The sequence below is a fragment of the Lagopus muta genome, chromosome 4 (assembly GCF_023343835.1).
Source record: "Lagopus muta isolate bLagMut1 chromosome 4, bLagMut1 primary, whole genome shotgun sequence".
NCBI lineage: Eukaryota > Metazoa > Chordata > Aves > Galliformes > Phasianidae > Lagopus > Lagopus muta.
In genome coordinates, this window is record NC_064436.1 from 38,726,545 (window position 1) to 38,741,455 (window position 14,911).

Sequence of the window (14,911 nt, forward strand, 5' to 3'; positions counted from 1 at the left end):
TAATCCCCAACTCCTCACACCAAAACTGCATATATAAACCAAAGGAACCAATGTCTTTAATATCTTGACTCTCCAAGAATTTTAAAAGTTTTTCCCTAAAATTAAACCACATGATAAAAAAGTCCCTGAAGTTCTGGGAAACATTAGCAAGTATAGATGTAGATGTGACTTTTGCTTTAGGTACCTGACCCAATGTAGTGCACAATTACTTGACAAGAGGACAGTCTGAACCTGTGGGAGAATATTTATTCTGAAAGAAGTTCTGAATTCTTTTTGTGCAGACCACTGCTTACGTAAGGGTAATGTATGTCCTTACTGTAACTTGATATGGAAAAACTTCTGCCCACATGGCTTTCTCTACTCTTTTATTTTATTTTGCACCTTTTTTCCTTCTTGTAAATTACTGGGACACTGCTAGGCTAAAACAAAATGTAAATGCCATTTTTAGAAGTTGAATGTGACTCTGGGCTTTGCAGTACAAATGTATTTTGGAATACATTTAACACTTAGTATTTCTTGTGTTTTTGCAAGAGCATAAGACAAGTGCCTTCCCTCATTTGTGGGGTTTTATAATTCCCATGCCTGGCTTTTCCTGATATCTGATATTGTGCATGTATCTTCAGGTAATGTGTATGTGGATACCAGACAAGATATGTCATGAGTTATATACGACTTAAACAGTGTAACTAACAGCAAGAAACTGAGATTTTAGGATCAAGTTTTATCCCAGCTGTGCTGATATCCTGCTGTATGTAACTCTTTGGAGAGGCATTTCTGCAACAGTATACTTGGCCCCAGAGACGAGAACTCATTCTTTCCTGATTGCTACATTTCAAAGTTTATTCAGTATAAATGCATCAAAGATCTCATACTAAAAGTTTCTCATTTCTTCAGAGCTGTATCAAGCATTGTGCATACATTTTAGGAGTTATATAAATTCCTGCACTATATACTCCTATGTCTGCTTGGGATGAGCAGGTAACTGGCAGGCAGTAATGTTTAACACAAAGGAACTCTTACTCTCTTACTAGTTTGTTTATATATATATATTTGTTATAGACTCTTTAAAGCAGAATCAAAGCTATCACATTCCGCTTGGTTGTGCCAAGAACCAAGAAGAATGATTTGCTCACATTTTTCTTTTTCTTTCTTTTCTTTTTTTTTTTTTTTTCTTTGTCTTGTTTTTGTCTTAAAAGATTTATTGTTCATAGGGGAAAATAACCTCACAGAATTCCTGGCCATATGAAGAAAGCTCTTACAGACTCTTAGATGTTATGTGACCTTTCTTGTCAGCGAGCTGCTTCAGACCCCATGGGATTCGTTCCAATTCGCACAGCTTTCTGGGCAACAAGTGGGAGTGAAAATATCATTTGTAACCCAGAGAACTATTTGGAAAAAACTGATGTACCAGACTGAGTTACCAGTACATGCTGAGACTTGGTTGATGATGTTTACAGATGGATACCTTACTATCCTGAACTTGCATTAGAAAAAGTCTGTTCAGGAAAGTCTGAGATTTGTCTCTTGTTACCATTTCAGCAGCGCTAGAACTTATATGATGGCCTGTACTTAATTTTCTGGTAGGAGCACAGCTCTTCCTTTGGCTAACAACAGCATGAGACATAGTTATTTTCTTTAAAGCATGTATTTCTGATACACAGCTCTGTACAAGAGTTTCCTTTTAAGGGTGAATGGAGGTTTAGGCATCTATAACCCCATACCATCTATTTTTCTTCTCTTTGCTTTTTGAAGGGAGGGCGTCAAAATGCCTGAATATGTTCAGGAGGATTTTCCAGTGCTAATTTTCTAGAATACTTCTGAAGTGTTCTTAGCACCTGATTTTCAAAAGGAAGCATGGCTGCAGATATCTAGGAGCTATCTCTGAGAAACTGATCCTCGTTTCATATGTGACCTGGACCTGCTTCCTTCCACACATGCTGCACACTCATCACCTCTCTATTGCATCTAGTAAGCTCTCAGTACCTTGTGCCATCTTTCTTATAATGAATATGACTCTTCTGGCTACATCTAGGAACATGTGTCATTTGTATTTTGGAGAGACCAAGTGTTCTTCTACCCTAAGTCTAGAAGAATGTTTCCAGTGATAACATATGTTAACTTTCAATGTGGACTTTTTTCTTGCTATAAGTATTAATTAGGTGGAGAATGAATCATTTGAATTATAAAACAAAGGTAAAAGATTAAAACTAGAGGTAGAAGCTAGGCTTGACATTAATGACAGTAGAAGTGTTTTGACATCAGAATAACCTGAACATTTTCAGCGTTGTTTGGAAAGTCTGAGAAAGCTACTTATGTGGAATTTGGTAAATACACAAGGTTCATAATTCCTTCTTCAATTTTCTAATGAAAAATGAACTGCAGTTCTTTTCCGTAACCAATTAATTTCTTTCAGATACATAACTATGTATTAATAATATTAATAATGTTTGATAAAAATAGTTTAAGTTTGAATGCTTTCTGACAGAAAAGGAGATAGTAAATTGTTTAGGAATTACTTCTGAAGCATGAATTTGAGTAAGTTTAGCTTGTAAAAGGTGGAATATCTCTGGGGTTCTTTAAAAATGGGACAAATATATGGATGTATCTTTCTCTCTAAGGAAAATACTGCATGCATCTCCCAGGCAATTGTGTTAAATGAGAAGCTAAAATTTAGGTAGACCAGTGTACACACTGTTTACTGCAGCCCACCACTGCTGGTAGGCACTGATACACAGGAGAGATGTGCCAAGCTGTAGTAATTAGCAACTTGCCTGTTAAATTAACTGGCTGCAATGCAGGCTTGGATTTATTCAACTCTTACTTGAATAATAGAGGCACAAAGTGCAAAGGGTATTCAAGATCTGTCAGAAATTTTGAGGCTAGCCTGATGCCCTCTGCCAATGTCATGGCTTCAAGTTTTTCACTTGGGAAGCTTGTCTACTAGCATACAGTCTATCTCAAGTGGTCAAATACCTGGGTTTATCATTGTCTTTCAGTTTAGGGTCTTCAGAATTGCCTTTTGCAGTCTTTTTGTTTTCTAAATGAAAACCTAAATGTCTCCAGCTATCTGTTGGTTTAGGAAGTCACATGCCATGTCATCCACAACCTTGAGAATTCAACCATGGAGCTAGTGATGGTGAAGGTAGAAGTTGGCATTTCACCTAGCCTTGTAGGCATGAGTCAGTGTCTATTCCCTCACTTACACTTGTAATACTGCTATTTGACAAACACAGGCATGAAGCAGAATTTCCATCTTGACATCTCCCTTTCTTTCCTCCAAAATGGTTGTACATGAGAGGCCTCAAAGGCAGCACTTTGCCAGCTGCGCACCTCAGCTGTTTTCTATGTGATGTCCTTCAGGAAATGTGTTGCATAAAGGTGAAATTCCAGCCTTTGGTGACTGTGTTTGGAAAGCTGATGTTTGTTTTTGAACAGCCTTATATGGATATGAAATCCAGTGAATGGAGATTACTGACCTTATGAGAGAGTCTTACTCATTAAGTAGCCTCTTCTGTGTAAAAGCAGCTGCATTCAGCAGGATTCTCTTATTTACGTTTTTGGACAAAGGCAATAAAATAGAAGCTGGACTCAAAAAGTGATTTGACAAGTAGTGATGAGTCTTTTGGATGGAGAAACAAGCTTGTCTTATTTATGCTTCAATAGAAAAAGACCAACGTTGCTTTGAAGTAATCTTGAAGTTGTAATGGGGTTCCAGCCTGAAGCAGGTATATTGAATCATTGAGTGATTTGTTTTGGAAGGGACCTTTAAGATCATGTAGTTCCAACCTTTCTGCTATAGACAGGGATGCCTCCCATTAGACCAGGTTGCTCAAAGCCTCATCCATGCTTCCAGGGAATGGGCATCCACAATTTCACTGGGCAATCTGTTCCAGTGTCTCACACCCTGATGTCACAGCACAGAATTTCTTCCTAATACGTAGTCTAAATCTACCCTTTTCCAGTTTAAAACCATTTCTCCTTGTCCTGTCACTGCACGTCCTTATAAAAAGTCCCTCCCCAGCTTTCTTGTAGACTTTCAGATACTGGTAAGCTGCTATAAGATCCCCCTGGAATTTTCTTTTCACTAGGCTAAAGAGCCCCATCTCTCTCAGGCTGTCCTTGTAGGGGAGGTTCTCCAGCCCTCTGATCATCTTCATTGCCCTTCTCTGTACCCACTCCAGCAGTTCGATATCCTTTTTGTGCTAGGGGCTCCAGAACTGGATGCGGTACTCCAGGTGAAGTCTCATGAAAACAGAGGGGAAGAATCACATCCCTGACCCTGCTGATCACACTTCTCTTGATTCAGTCCAGGATAGAGTTGGCCTTCTGTGCTGCAAGAGCACGTTGCCAACATATGTTGAATCTTTCATGAACCAACACCTCAAATATTTCTCAACAGCTCTGCTTTCAACCCATTCTCCACCCAAACTGTTTCGGTGCTTGAGATTGTCCCAACCCAGGTGCACTTGACTTTGTTGAACTTTACGAGCTGGTCATTGGCCCACCTCTCGAGCCTGTCCAGGTCCCTCTGGGTGGCATCCCTTCCCTGTAGCACATCAACTGCACCAGTCAGCTTGGTGTCATCTGCAAATTTGCTGAGGTTGCGCTTGATCCCACTGTCCATGTTGCCTACAAAGACATTAAAAAGCCCCAGTCCCACCACCAATTCCTGTGGAATTGGACATTGAGCCACTGGCCACGGCTCTCTGAGTGCAACCATCCAGCCAGCTCCTTATCCAGCGAGTGGACCATTGGTTTGATGAGTTATGTGTCAAATGATCTCAACAACTTAGAATGACCCTTTTGTGACAATGAAGTTACAGATAGTTTTTTCTGGAAGCCTGTCTCCTAAACTACTTTGTCAGCAGCATTGAGCTGCTGCTTAATGGCAGATAAAGGTCTTCCTATCCTTTTTCTTTCAGTCTGCAAAGGCATTTTTATTCAGTACCTCTACTTCCTCAGAATCTGATGTTAAAAAGACTTGTATACTAAGCTTCTGAGAAGTCTAAAGTACTCTGTAAATGCCTCAGATGTCTGAATATCTTTTAGCATTTGAATGTAACAGAATGCACTTCGTGCTTCACTGGACTTGTAAGCATTGCATGTAGGAAATCAACTGGAGCATCAGCGACAGCTATCTCTATTAGCAAAAGACTTTAATTGCAATAGCTATTACTCACTAAACTGAACATTCAGATATACTCTTTTCATTGTGGAACTTGTTAACCCTGTAAATATGGAGACAAAAATCAAGGTTGGTAATTTATGTTTTGGCCTCATAATGTGTCTGAGTGCTTGCATGCTGTATGGTCAAGGCACTACTTGACCATACATCCTATTTCTTTCTCCCTCATTTCTGAGCAGTGATTCCGTGGAGCCTACCCCACCTGCCACTTCAGTGAGGAATGTGTCTGCCAGCCACGAAAGCCCAGATGCTAAACCTACCCCCACCAACAATGCCACATCTCCTTCAGCACCCAAGCCAACAGGACCCCCAAGCAGTGCCAAGTACTCAGGCTGGCAGCCTCCAAGCCAAGCAGGTAACTTGCAGTGCGGTATTTTCTTGTTTGGTTAAAGACCCTCAGAGAGCTCAGTAAGATATGCATGATCAGAGGTGTAAGAGCAGCAGCCTTCAAAGGGCTGCTCGTGTGTTTTGAGTAGAAGCAATTTTGTTTAGCAAAGGGAATAACAGCACAGAAGCTCTGGTAAATGAGTATCCTTATGAAAGTAGCCTTTTAGATGTAATTGGTTTCACAAACAGGCAAAATCTAATGTCTCTGACCTTCTGTCAAAATTGTGTATAACAATCACATATGTACAAATACAATTTTAACTTGGTATTCCTCATATGACTGTAAATTCAACAGAACATATTCTTTGTGATTTCAAGGAGTATATCAACAGAAATACGTGTTCCCGAGTGATCTCCTCTGAAGTCAGTGTTAAAAAAATGAAAAATAAAAAAGGAAAAAAAGACTAAAACATGAAAGTGGCTATGTATTTGGCATTTGCAGACTTTATTCATGGAGGATGCCAATGTTATCCAATTTATGACATAAGGGTTTATTTACAGCTGGGTTCTTATAATGATCACTAGCACGGCTGTTGCATTTGAGTGAAGTTTTGTGATTTTTTTATTGCTTTGTACCAACACTGAAATGTTTGGAAAACATGCTTTTTTCCTTATGGAAGCTCCTTTCTTATTACTGTATGCATTTCAAGAAATACAATATGTGTAATTCTGTATATATTTTTTCATAATATTATATGCAGTGATTTTAGGTAATCTCTTAATGTAACTTGTTTCTTAAATTGAATCTGTCTTGGATGCTGAACTAAACTTCAGTATTAATTTCAAAGGAACCGGGAAATCTGTATTACTAATTAAATTTAGACTGCAGATTTTCTGGTAATAATGAGATGAATACTATCAATTCTCCTGAAAAGGGATGTAATGCTAAAATTCCTTTTTTCTTTTTTCTTTTTTCCTTAAGTTTTACTCTTAAAGATTTTCCTTCTTTAAAGTATACCCAGCCCAGAAAGGGATCTACAGAGGTCATAGCATAAAAATAACGATAAAACGTATGGTGTATAATGGAGCCTTTGGCACATATAGCTTAAAATTACTGTGAACCTGGTGACAAATAGACATTTTGAACATGCAATACTGCTATGGAGCCTCGAGATGGCAATATGCTGTCATTTCTATACTACCCTGTCAAATATCTTAAAGGCAAGGTAAAGAATTACGTCAAATTTTGTTTTCTGACTTTGAGTTAGGAAAATCTTTTTAAAGTTACTTTTGGTCGCATGTACTTCAGGCAAGCATTGTGGGTATATGATAATCCCTCATTTTTAGAAGTGACTGTTACATGTTTGGTGTAACTCCTTTCTCTGTCCCACAAAGGGAATAATTTCTTTCATTTGCACAAAAAGCAAACAAACTAACAACCAACCACCACAATGGTCAACTTTGAGTTTCAACAGTACCACACCCATTTTCAGTATACTGTTAGGTATTTCACAGCAATTCCTACTATTGTGCTTTACCATTAATGCAAGTATTGTTTGAAATAACTTTTTGAGGTGCTGATGACTGCTGCATGATGGAGAAAGATAAGTAAGGATGAATTAAATTTCACTTTATTCTGTACATCTGTGGAAATCTGGGCCTCTGCTCTGGATGATTTAAAAATCTCTTCTTTCGCCTTAGGAGTTTCAAGTAGATCAGTGAGGGTAAAAGCTAGGCATGCAGATTTGGTTGATATACACTAGAAAAGCTCAAAAATAATCCAAACAACTTTGTTTGAAATTTCAACATATTTTAAATATTTTTTTAATGTAGAAGTTGTGACAGAATTGCAAAGTCCACAGTTAGTTACTAGAACTTGTATCTGACTCTTGCTTTTTTCATCACTTTCAGGCATTTGCAGGTTTTACATGTATACATATTGAATCAGAATTTTATTTTAAAAAGTTCAAAGCTTATATAAAACAGCTTTCAAGGCATCTACACTAAGATCTGGCAGTCCAAAATGAAGGTATGAACCTGCCACCCTGGGAGATGCAACCAGGTCACTTGAACCCAAGATTTGAGCCAGTTATGATCAGTGCTGTTCCCCACAGCAGCAGGCACAAGGGAAGAGGCTGACCATGCAAGATGTTGGGTAACAAATACCTTTTTGGACAAACAAAGGTAGAGAAATACGGCCCATTCCTTGCATCCCTGTTGAGGATGATGTGCAGTGATAGAAAAGGTTATTCTGAGAATATGAGAACTTTGTTGTCTTGCTTTATGCTTTGTGCTAGAAAACCTGAGAATATCTTGCCTCAAGTTCACTGCCAAAAAAGCGAAGTCATTACCTGCTTCAGAAATACCGAGGGAGCAAGAAATAAAATGTGCAGTAGAGAGAGAGATTGAAAACCTAATGCTTCCTAAAGTGAACAGCCAGTCTGTACTCTTTCCTATTCATGGAGCTTCCTTCTGAAACGTAAATGTAAAATGGACATTTTGGAAATGTCAAAATGCCCTTTTTTCTTCCTTCTATTTTTTCTCCCTTCTTAAATTATTTGACTTCATTGTCTGGAGATACCTTCATCTGCCCATGTGTGAAGAAGTGATGCACTTAGCCACTCACTTGGCAAGCTTCTTAAGTTGAAAAAGAAGAAAAAGAAGAAAAGAAAAGAAAAAAGCAACATTTCTTGATTTCACTGAGATTGTGACAGCTGCCTAGGAATCTGAAGCTTGTCCGGAGGTTCTAAAAGTTTCACTGCAAGCTGGGCCCATAGACCTGTCATGAGGTCACCCTTGGCTTTTTCTGTCACATGCTGCCCCAGTCACTCAGTAATGCAAAACTAGCAGTTAAAAGAGACCTAAACGTGGTTACAGCAGTGTTACAGCAGAGACTGATGGCAGTCTTTCTCAGGCATGTATTTCACAAAAACAAAAATTCCCATGGTTTCATTGTGCCTAAGCTTGCTTAGTAAGGCTGAAACCAGCAGTCTGACAAGTAAAACCTTTTAATTAGCTGAGTATTTTGGTAAAATTAGTCAAATGTGGAAGAAAGACTATAACTGTTTCAGGGCGTATTTGGATTTCAGTCACTAATTCTGCTGTTTGTTTGCAGTCTGTGAGCTTGGCATTTCTTTTCAAGTAAAAATGCCAGTGCTTCACAGGCCAAGCAAAATTTGGCCTGGCAGGTTGTGGATCTGACAAAATTTTAAACAAATAGAAACATTTCCCTTTGAGTCTAATTGATTTCATAGTTGTAGTCTAGCGTGGGAAATAGGAATGAAGGCATAGTCTTATGCAAATGTGTATCAGTATGCTATTAATAATAGAAACTCCTTTGGAGTACAGTTTTGTAGTGCTAGTCATACTCACTCTTCTAATGAATATTGTACATAGCACTAAGTTGTTTCCATAGTTAAGCAGACATGTTACAGGATTTTTTTTTTGTGTCTGGGAAAGATGTAGTCTGCTGTTTTATGGCATAAATATTACCAGTGATTTTATTTATTAAGGTGTCCAACTATACATATTAGTCATTTAGTCAGAAGGCATCCTTATGCCTTTAGCTGGCATCTCCCTTTCTTGGATAAGCTATCAGAGAATATCCTCAATATTAAGAAAAGTTGTGTGGCTTCTTGTGTTTGGTTTTGGCTTAGATTTGTTTTTTTTTTTGTTTTTTTTTTTTTTGTTTTTGTTTTATGATTATGCTGAGAGGTTTGAAAGTGCAAAAACTGTCTACAATGTGTGGCTCACATAGTGAACTTGGAGATACCCCAGGCATAGGTTTTCTCAGTGCAGGTGTCAACCTTGATCCAAGTGATCTTGCAGTGATAGCATCTATAGAGCTCAGTTATCCTTGATGCTGTAGAATGCTGCTTGCAGGGTATCTGTGAACACTTGTGCTAAACATGGGAGCACCATATGTTCCCTGATGGCAAGCTTCTGCCCTCCCCAGGGGAGCATTTGGTTTATTCTCCTGGGCAGTAGCATGAAAATTGTTTCAGATGTCTGTGCATCAGTGTGCCCTTCTCAAGCTCTCCTCCTTAAAATCTCTAGTGACCTCCTTAAAGAGCAAGATTTCATATTTTTCTGTGAAACAACTTGGAGTGCTATGAGTGGTAGTGAACACTGAGAATGGCAAGAGCCAGTCTAGATCTCGTGATTGGTTCCCAACTTGCTGAAATGAGTGGCGTAATTTTATAAGGTTAAAATGAGATCTGTATTGTTGGCTGTAGAAAGTTTTCTGTGGGATGGTATTATGGATTAAAGGTGTTCTTTTTTTGTTGCTGTTTGTTTGTTTCGAGAGCATCTGGAAAAGATGTTCAGTTAGGCATAATTGTTCTACTATTCTTAGTTTTCAAATTCCAGCAAATCACAATGTTAGTTACCCAGTATGAAAGTAACACAATACAGTGTCCTTTTCTGGAATTAAATCCTAATGTTGCAGAATTCTTTAGTGCTTTGGTAAAGGAAATGGTGGATAGCTACCCCACTCTTTCTTGTATGCTCACAGAAGCTGGATAAACATGGTAAAAGCCTGACTTGACAAATCAAGACTGATCTTTGGCGTATTGGGTGTACAAGGATCTCAACATCCAGAGGAAGTGTGACATGTACATGGTGAAGTGATGATACACACCACAGTTGACAAGAACACTCTTGCCATTTGTTGCAGTAAGTCAAATTGTGGTCACTACTGTGTGAAGTTTATTGGCTAGGCTTTATAGCAGACCTCAGTTTGTTTTTCTCAAGTTATGATGTTCCTTTTGAGCTCCCACCAGAAAGAGAGAAGCTTTTGACAAGATTGTTATATTCAAGCAACAGCAACAAAATTCCCACCAGTGGCCTGGCACCATCACAGCCCACCCGTAGCCTAGATGCACTGAGTTATTTTACTATTTTGTAGCTAACTTTTGTAACTTATGCTGCACCATTCACCCTCAAGGAACGCCAAAGCATTTGCAGTCTTGACACCATGTGCAAGCACAGGCACTGCTTCTGCCCACCATGCAGGCACTTCTTTGGTGAAACATAACAGCTGCTTCTCAGCACACTGTAACGCCCCACAGCATCTTGAAAGGAAGTGAATAGCACCATGTCAAATTGAAACTGTTGGGACAATTTAAGAAAGCACAGTTATCCAATAAATGCAGCTACACAAACTGGAGTTTGGCCAGGAGACAGACTGTCTTTCGGAATGGGCAGCAGGATCTTTGATGATCAGAAGTCAGAAGTCACACTTCTTATGCAAGATCACCTTCTTGAAGATGCTGTTGACAGGTATCAAGCTGCTGGCATGGTGCTGACCTGTGTGGGCAGAGCCTTGCTTTGCTGGTGGGCTCGAGCAGAAACATTGCCTGAAGTCAGTGTAACTGGAGGCCACAAAAGTCAGCAAACTTCTTGGAGGGGAGGGTTTGCCATATGCACTGACCTTTCTCCTGAGCATGAGGATGGAGTGGGAAGGGTTTGTGAAAGAAGCATCCAAAGCTTGCAGTGTTAGGTGACCAGCTAGCTGTTTTTGCTAACCTCCTTATTCCCAGGGTTTCTCTTAGCCCAATAACTCTGGGATATGTAATCCTCTTCCAGTAGGGCTGGTCAGACATGTCAGCATATTCTGCAATACCCGCAACTGTCAGTTGCCTAATCCTGAGCCAGCACATGTGTTAAGCACATGCTCCATTCAGCAGGGGGAACACACTTGGAAACTAACTGTAAGCATTGAAAAATTGCTCCCCAGGCAACTTTGTTTGAAAAATTCTGCTATTTCCTTGCAGTTGTTTTCATGTGTTTGATAGACTTGCCTTTACCATCTCTGGAGTTATCCTTAGCGTGCTGTCTTGCAGCATTTTTTTTTTTCTGTTTCCCAATCCCTTGATAATATTGGAACGTTGAAAACAGAATAAAATACAAACCTGCTCCTAGGTGTGACTTGACATCCTGTCCTGCATGTACCACCAGTTTGGGTCTTTGTGTTTTTCTTTGTGACTTAGTCTGCAAAAGTTTGTTAAGGTAAATGTGTCAGAATTGAGATCGTATCAGCCTTGGGATCAAATGGCATGGAGCTAAAGAGAAGAGAAATGGGGGTACTGAGATTTACTCTGCTGTGGCAAAATGCTTATACTTCCAGTAAAGACTTACTAAAGGTCCATAAAGGAGTTGCCTGTAGCACTTTAACTTCATTTTTCTGTGCTTTAATAGTTATTTTCTCTACGTGCATGTGCGTTACAGGTTGCCCTGACAGGGTGAGTGAAGTCTGTGGCCTATCACCTTTGTGTGGCAAAGACAACATTACCTTGTTCATAAAGTCCTGAGCTTTCTTTATTGTTATCCAGTGCCACTTTGTTTCCTTTGCCAAACAGGAGAATAAAGCTAGGACTAATTACTAGGGGATTAAGGAACTGCATGCCCATTGAGGACAATGGTGTGAATATGGGGGAGAAACTGGAATAATACTTCAACTTAAGGCAAATTCTTATATTGTTGGTGAGCTATAAATGATCCAAAAATAATAGACAGTTCCAGTATTTTTCACTGAAAAAGTCTGTTAAAGTTTGCCCCTCTGCAATGCAGTTGCTGTTCATAGAAAAAGAAAGGCTTGTCCATAAAAGTGATATATTGACAGGTCAAAATGCAAAAGCTTCCTGATTCTGGTGTATGGACTGTTTTTCTTATTAATTTTTCATCTAATCTAAATGATTATATTGTCATATGACAGCAAAGCACAGGAATTTATTCTTACAAGTTAAGTAATGTGAACTTGGACTTAGCCAAGCAAAACCCATTGTGAAACCAGAATGATTTATAAATGTCAACCTTAATTTGATGGTAATGTGAAATTGTAACTCCTGCAGACATGGTGAAAACTAGAATATATTTTTAAAACTTGAATGTTGATATTTAAGGAGTGGGTCTTAGTAATGATAGAGATGTGTACTTTGTACTTATTGGAGGCAGAATGGCCTACTACACAATACTGGATCTGCTGAACAGAAAATCACCTTTCTGTAACAAATTGATATTTTGAAGTTTTTCCTGTGGTCCAATATTGCTATTTCATGTGCTATTGCACCAAACTTTTGTACGCGTAAAATAATTGTAGGCACAAATCAGACAGATTCATGCTCTTTTCACCAGTCATTAAAAAGGAGGTGGGGAGACTATTTGTCTCTGATTATTTCACACCTTCTAAGTGAGAACATTCACCAGTCTTCAAGATTAGATACTCATTGCCTTTGATTTCTTAAAAAATTACTAGTCTGTTGTCACAGACAGATTTGTCTGATAGTTTCTCCTTAATTTGCAGCCTGCACCACTGCTGGTGCCAACTCAGAAGAGTGGGTAGATCATTTGGAAGTTATCATTAGTAATTGTACAACAAATGAAAAGTCAGTATTTCTTTGTCAGATATGGTCTTATCACTAAGCTTAAACATCAGCTCTATAAAACAGCAGATAAAGGACCAGACTGTCCTGCTCTGCTCAGGCATAGTCAAGCTATCAAGGTCAAAACAGGAGCTCAGAATGAGAGAAGCAAAATATTATCTGCAGAAGGCCACAAATGGAGTTCTGAGCTGTCACTGGAGAGAAATAAAAATCTATTGTGCAGGGGAATGAGGAGGGCTTCATTTTCTTTTTCTTGAGGCACATATTCAGTAACAGCTCTGCCAGTTGTGCCAAATTTGTGATGGTATGTGACGTAGCAAATCACAAGGAGACACACTGAGCAAGCCAAAACCACTATACTCATTTTAATTAAAGATCCTTTACAGCTAATTTAGTCGGAACCTTTGCAGTTGAAAGGCTGGTCGCTAGCACAGGAACTGGCCTCTGGAGTTGCAGAGATTGCTGAAATTGGGCCGCGCTCGCACCTGTTGTGATTTTCCACGGAGTACATACCAGCCTTCACCAGTATTTAAAGAAATGATAATGGTTTAATCCTTCCTGTTCTGCCTTTAATCAGCGGTGGGCTTTTAACTTTGTGTATGCTTCCAAGACTGTGCAGCAAGCGAAGGGAGAACTGCTGAACATGACATTCTTCCCTCCCCCCCTTTTTTTCTTCTTTCTCCTTCTTGCTAGTCCCGTAGTTTTCTCCATTTAACTTGTACGATTTCACGCAGGCCCGGGAATGGATAGGGTGTTATATATGGTTAATGTAACGAGCTGACAGCAGAGCTTTTCAGACGCGTTGCTTCATCCGGCCATCTGTTTGAGTTGGAGGAAAGAGCTGGAAGATTTCTTACTGTACAGATATATTAAGAGAAGTCAGAAAATTGGACATATGAACCTTTATATTTTCCATTAATAATACAGTAGTTTGATAGCAGTGTATAAATCACCGAGTTAGAACACTTTAAAATGAAGTTCTGGCACTCCCACCAGTTAAAGTAGCACTGTTATTTATAGATATTACATGAAGCCTGATGTTATGTTTAAGTGAGCGTTAAACAGTTCAGGCTGTTGTATTGTTGCTATGCACCAGAGAACCTCTGTCAAAGTGACTTTGGCACCGCTGCGTATCCGCCTTTCTCCCTTTGTCTTAAAAATCTTTTGCTTGTGTTTGTAGTTATCCATGTGTTCAGCAATGGAACAGCCTATTGTTAGTGAAACAAGGGCAAAGTCACACTGGGATTTTTAGAAAGAAAAAGCCAGTTCTCCACCTTGCCTAAAACTTTGTTAAATATTAAACTGGCCATACCAAGGAGTTCAGTAAAAACAAACATTGAGGGTTTGCAGAACTTGAACCTAATAAAGTAGAAAGTTAATAGTCAGGTACGGAGTGTTTTGTCTTCTAGAAAAAGCAGCTATGACAATGCACAAGTGGAAATCAACGGTGCTTTGAAAGGTTTAACTAAAGAGAGAATGAAAGTGCAGGCCTGCAGAACTCTAAAATTTAACCACAGAGGTCTTTGCTGTGACTTGAAGAGAGCGTGAGCCTCTCTGACACTCAGGGTGGAATTGATCCTGACTACATATATAATTCCTATGAATTGTCATGTTTTGATTATAACCTATGTATTTTTTATTATGTACAGCTCTAATATTTCAGAGCCCCCCTGCAAGTTGCTGCATTCTATCCTACTGCATGCCAGAAAGGGTCAGAAAATCTACAGCGAGATGCTGTGGAGCATACAGCGTTGCTCTCTGTCCCCTCGCTGTAGGTCATCTTTTGAAATCACAAGCCTGTGAGCACTTTGCCAGAGCTTGGGTACCAGCTCTGTGAGAACAGAGCTGCTGGCAGATCCAACAGTATGTATTTCTCCTTGTGTGCTTGGTCTTTTCATCTTTTCATTGTTGAACCTGTCTACTCATTTTTAAAAGAATTTGGAAGCATAACTACCTCCTTTCTGCAGCCTCTTCCCTACAACAAATCTTCAGTCCACAGTATTTCCGAAGGAAAGCA

General features: G+C 39.2%; 1 protein-coding gene across 9 annotated transcripts in view; it reads left to right on the forward strand.

Moving 5' to 3' along the window:
* Positions 1–14,911, forward strand: part of PDLIM5 (PDZ and LIM domain 5) — a 117,151-nt gene that overhangs the window by 83,421 nt on the left and 18,819 nt on the right. For all 9 annotated transcript variants that reach the window (XM_048942402.1, XM_048942399.1, XM_048942404.1 and 6 more), the window contains one exon: positions 5,365–5,540. In XM_048942402.1, coding sequence (XP_048798359.1) covers positions 5,365–5,540 — 176 coding nt within the window. The remainder of the gene's footprint in view (positions 1–5,364; positions 5,541–14,911) is intronic.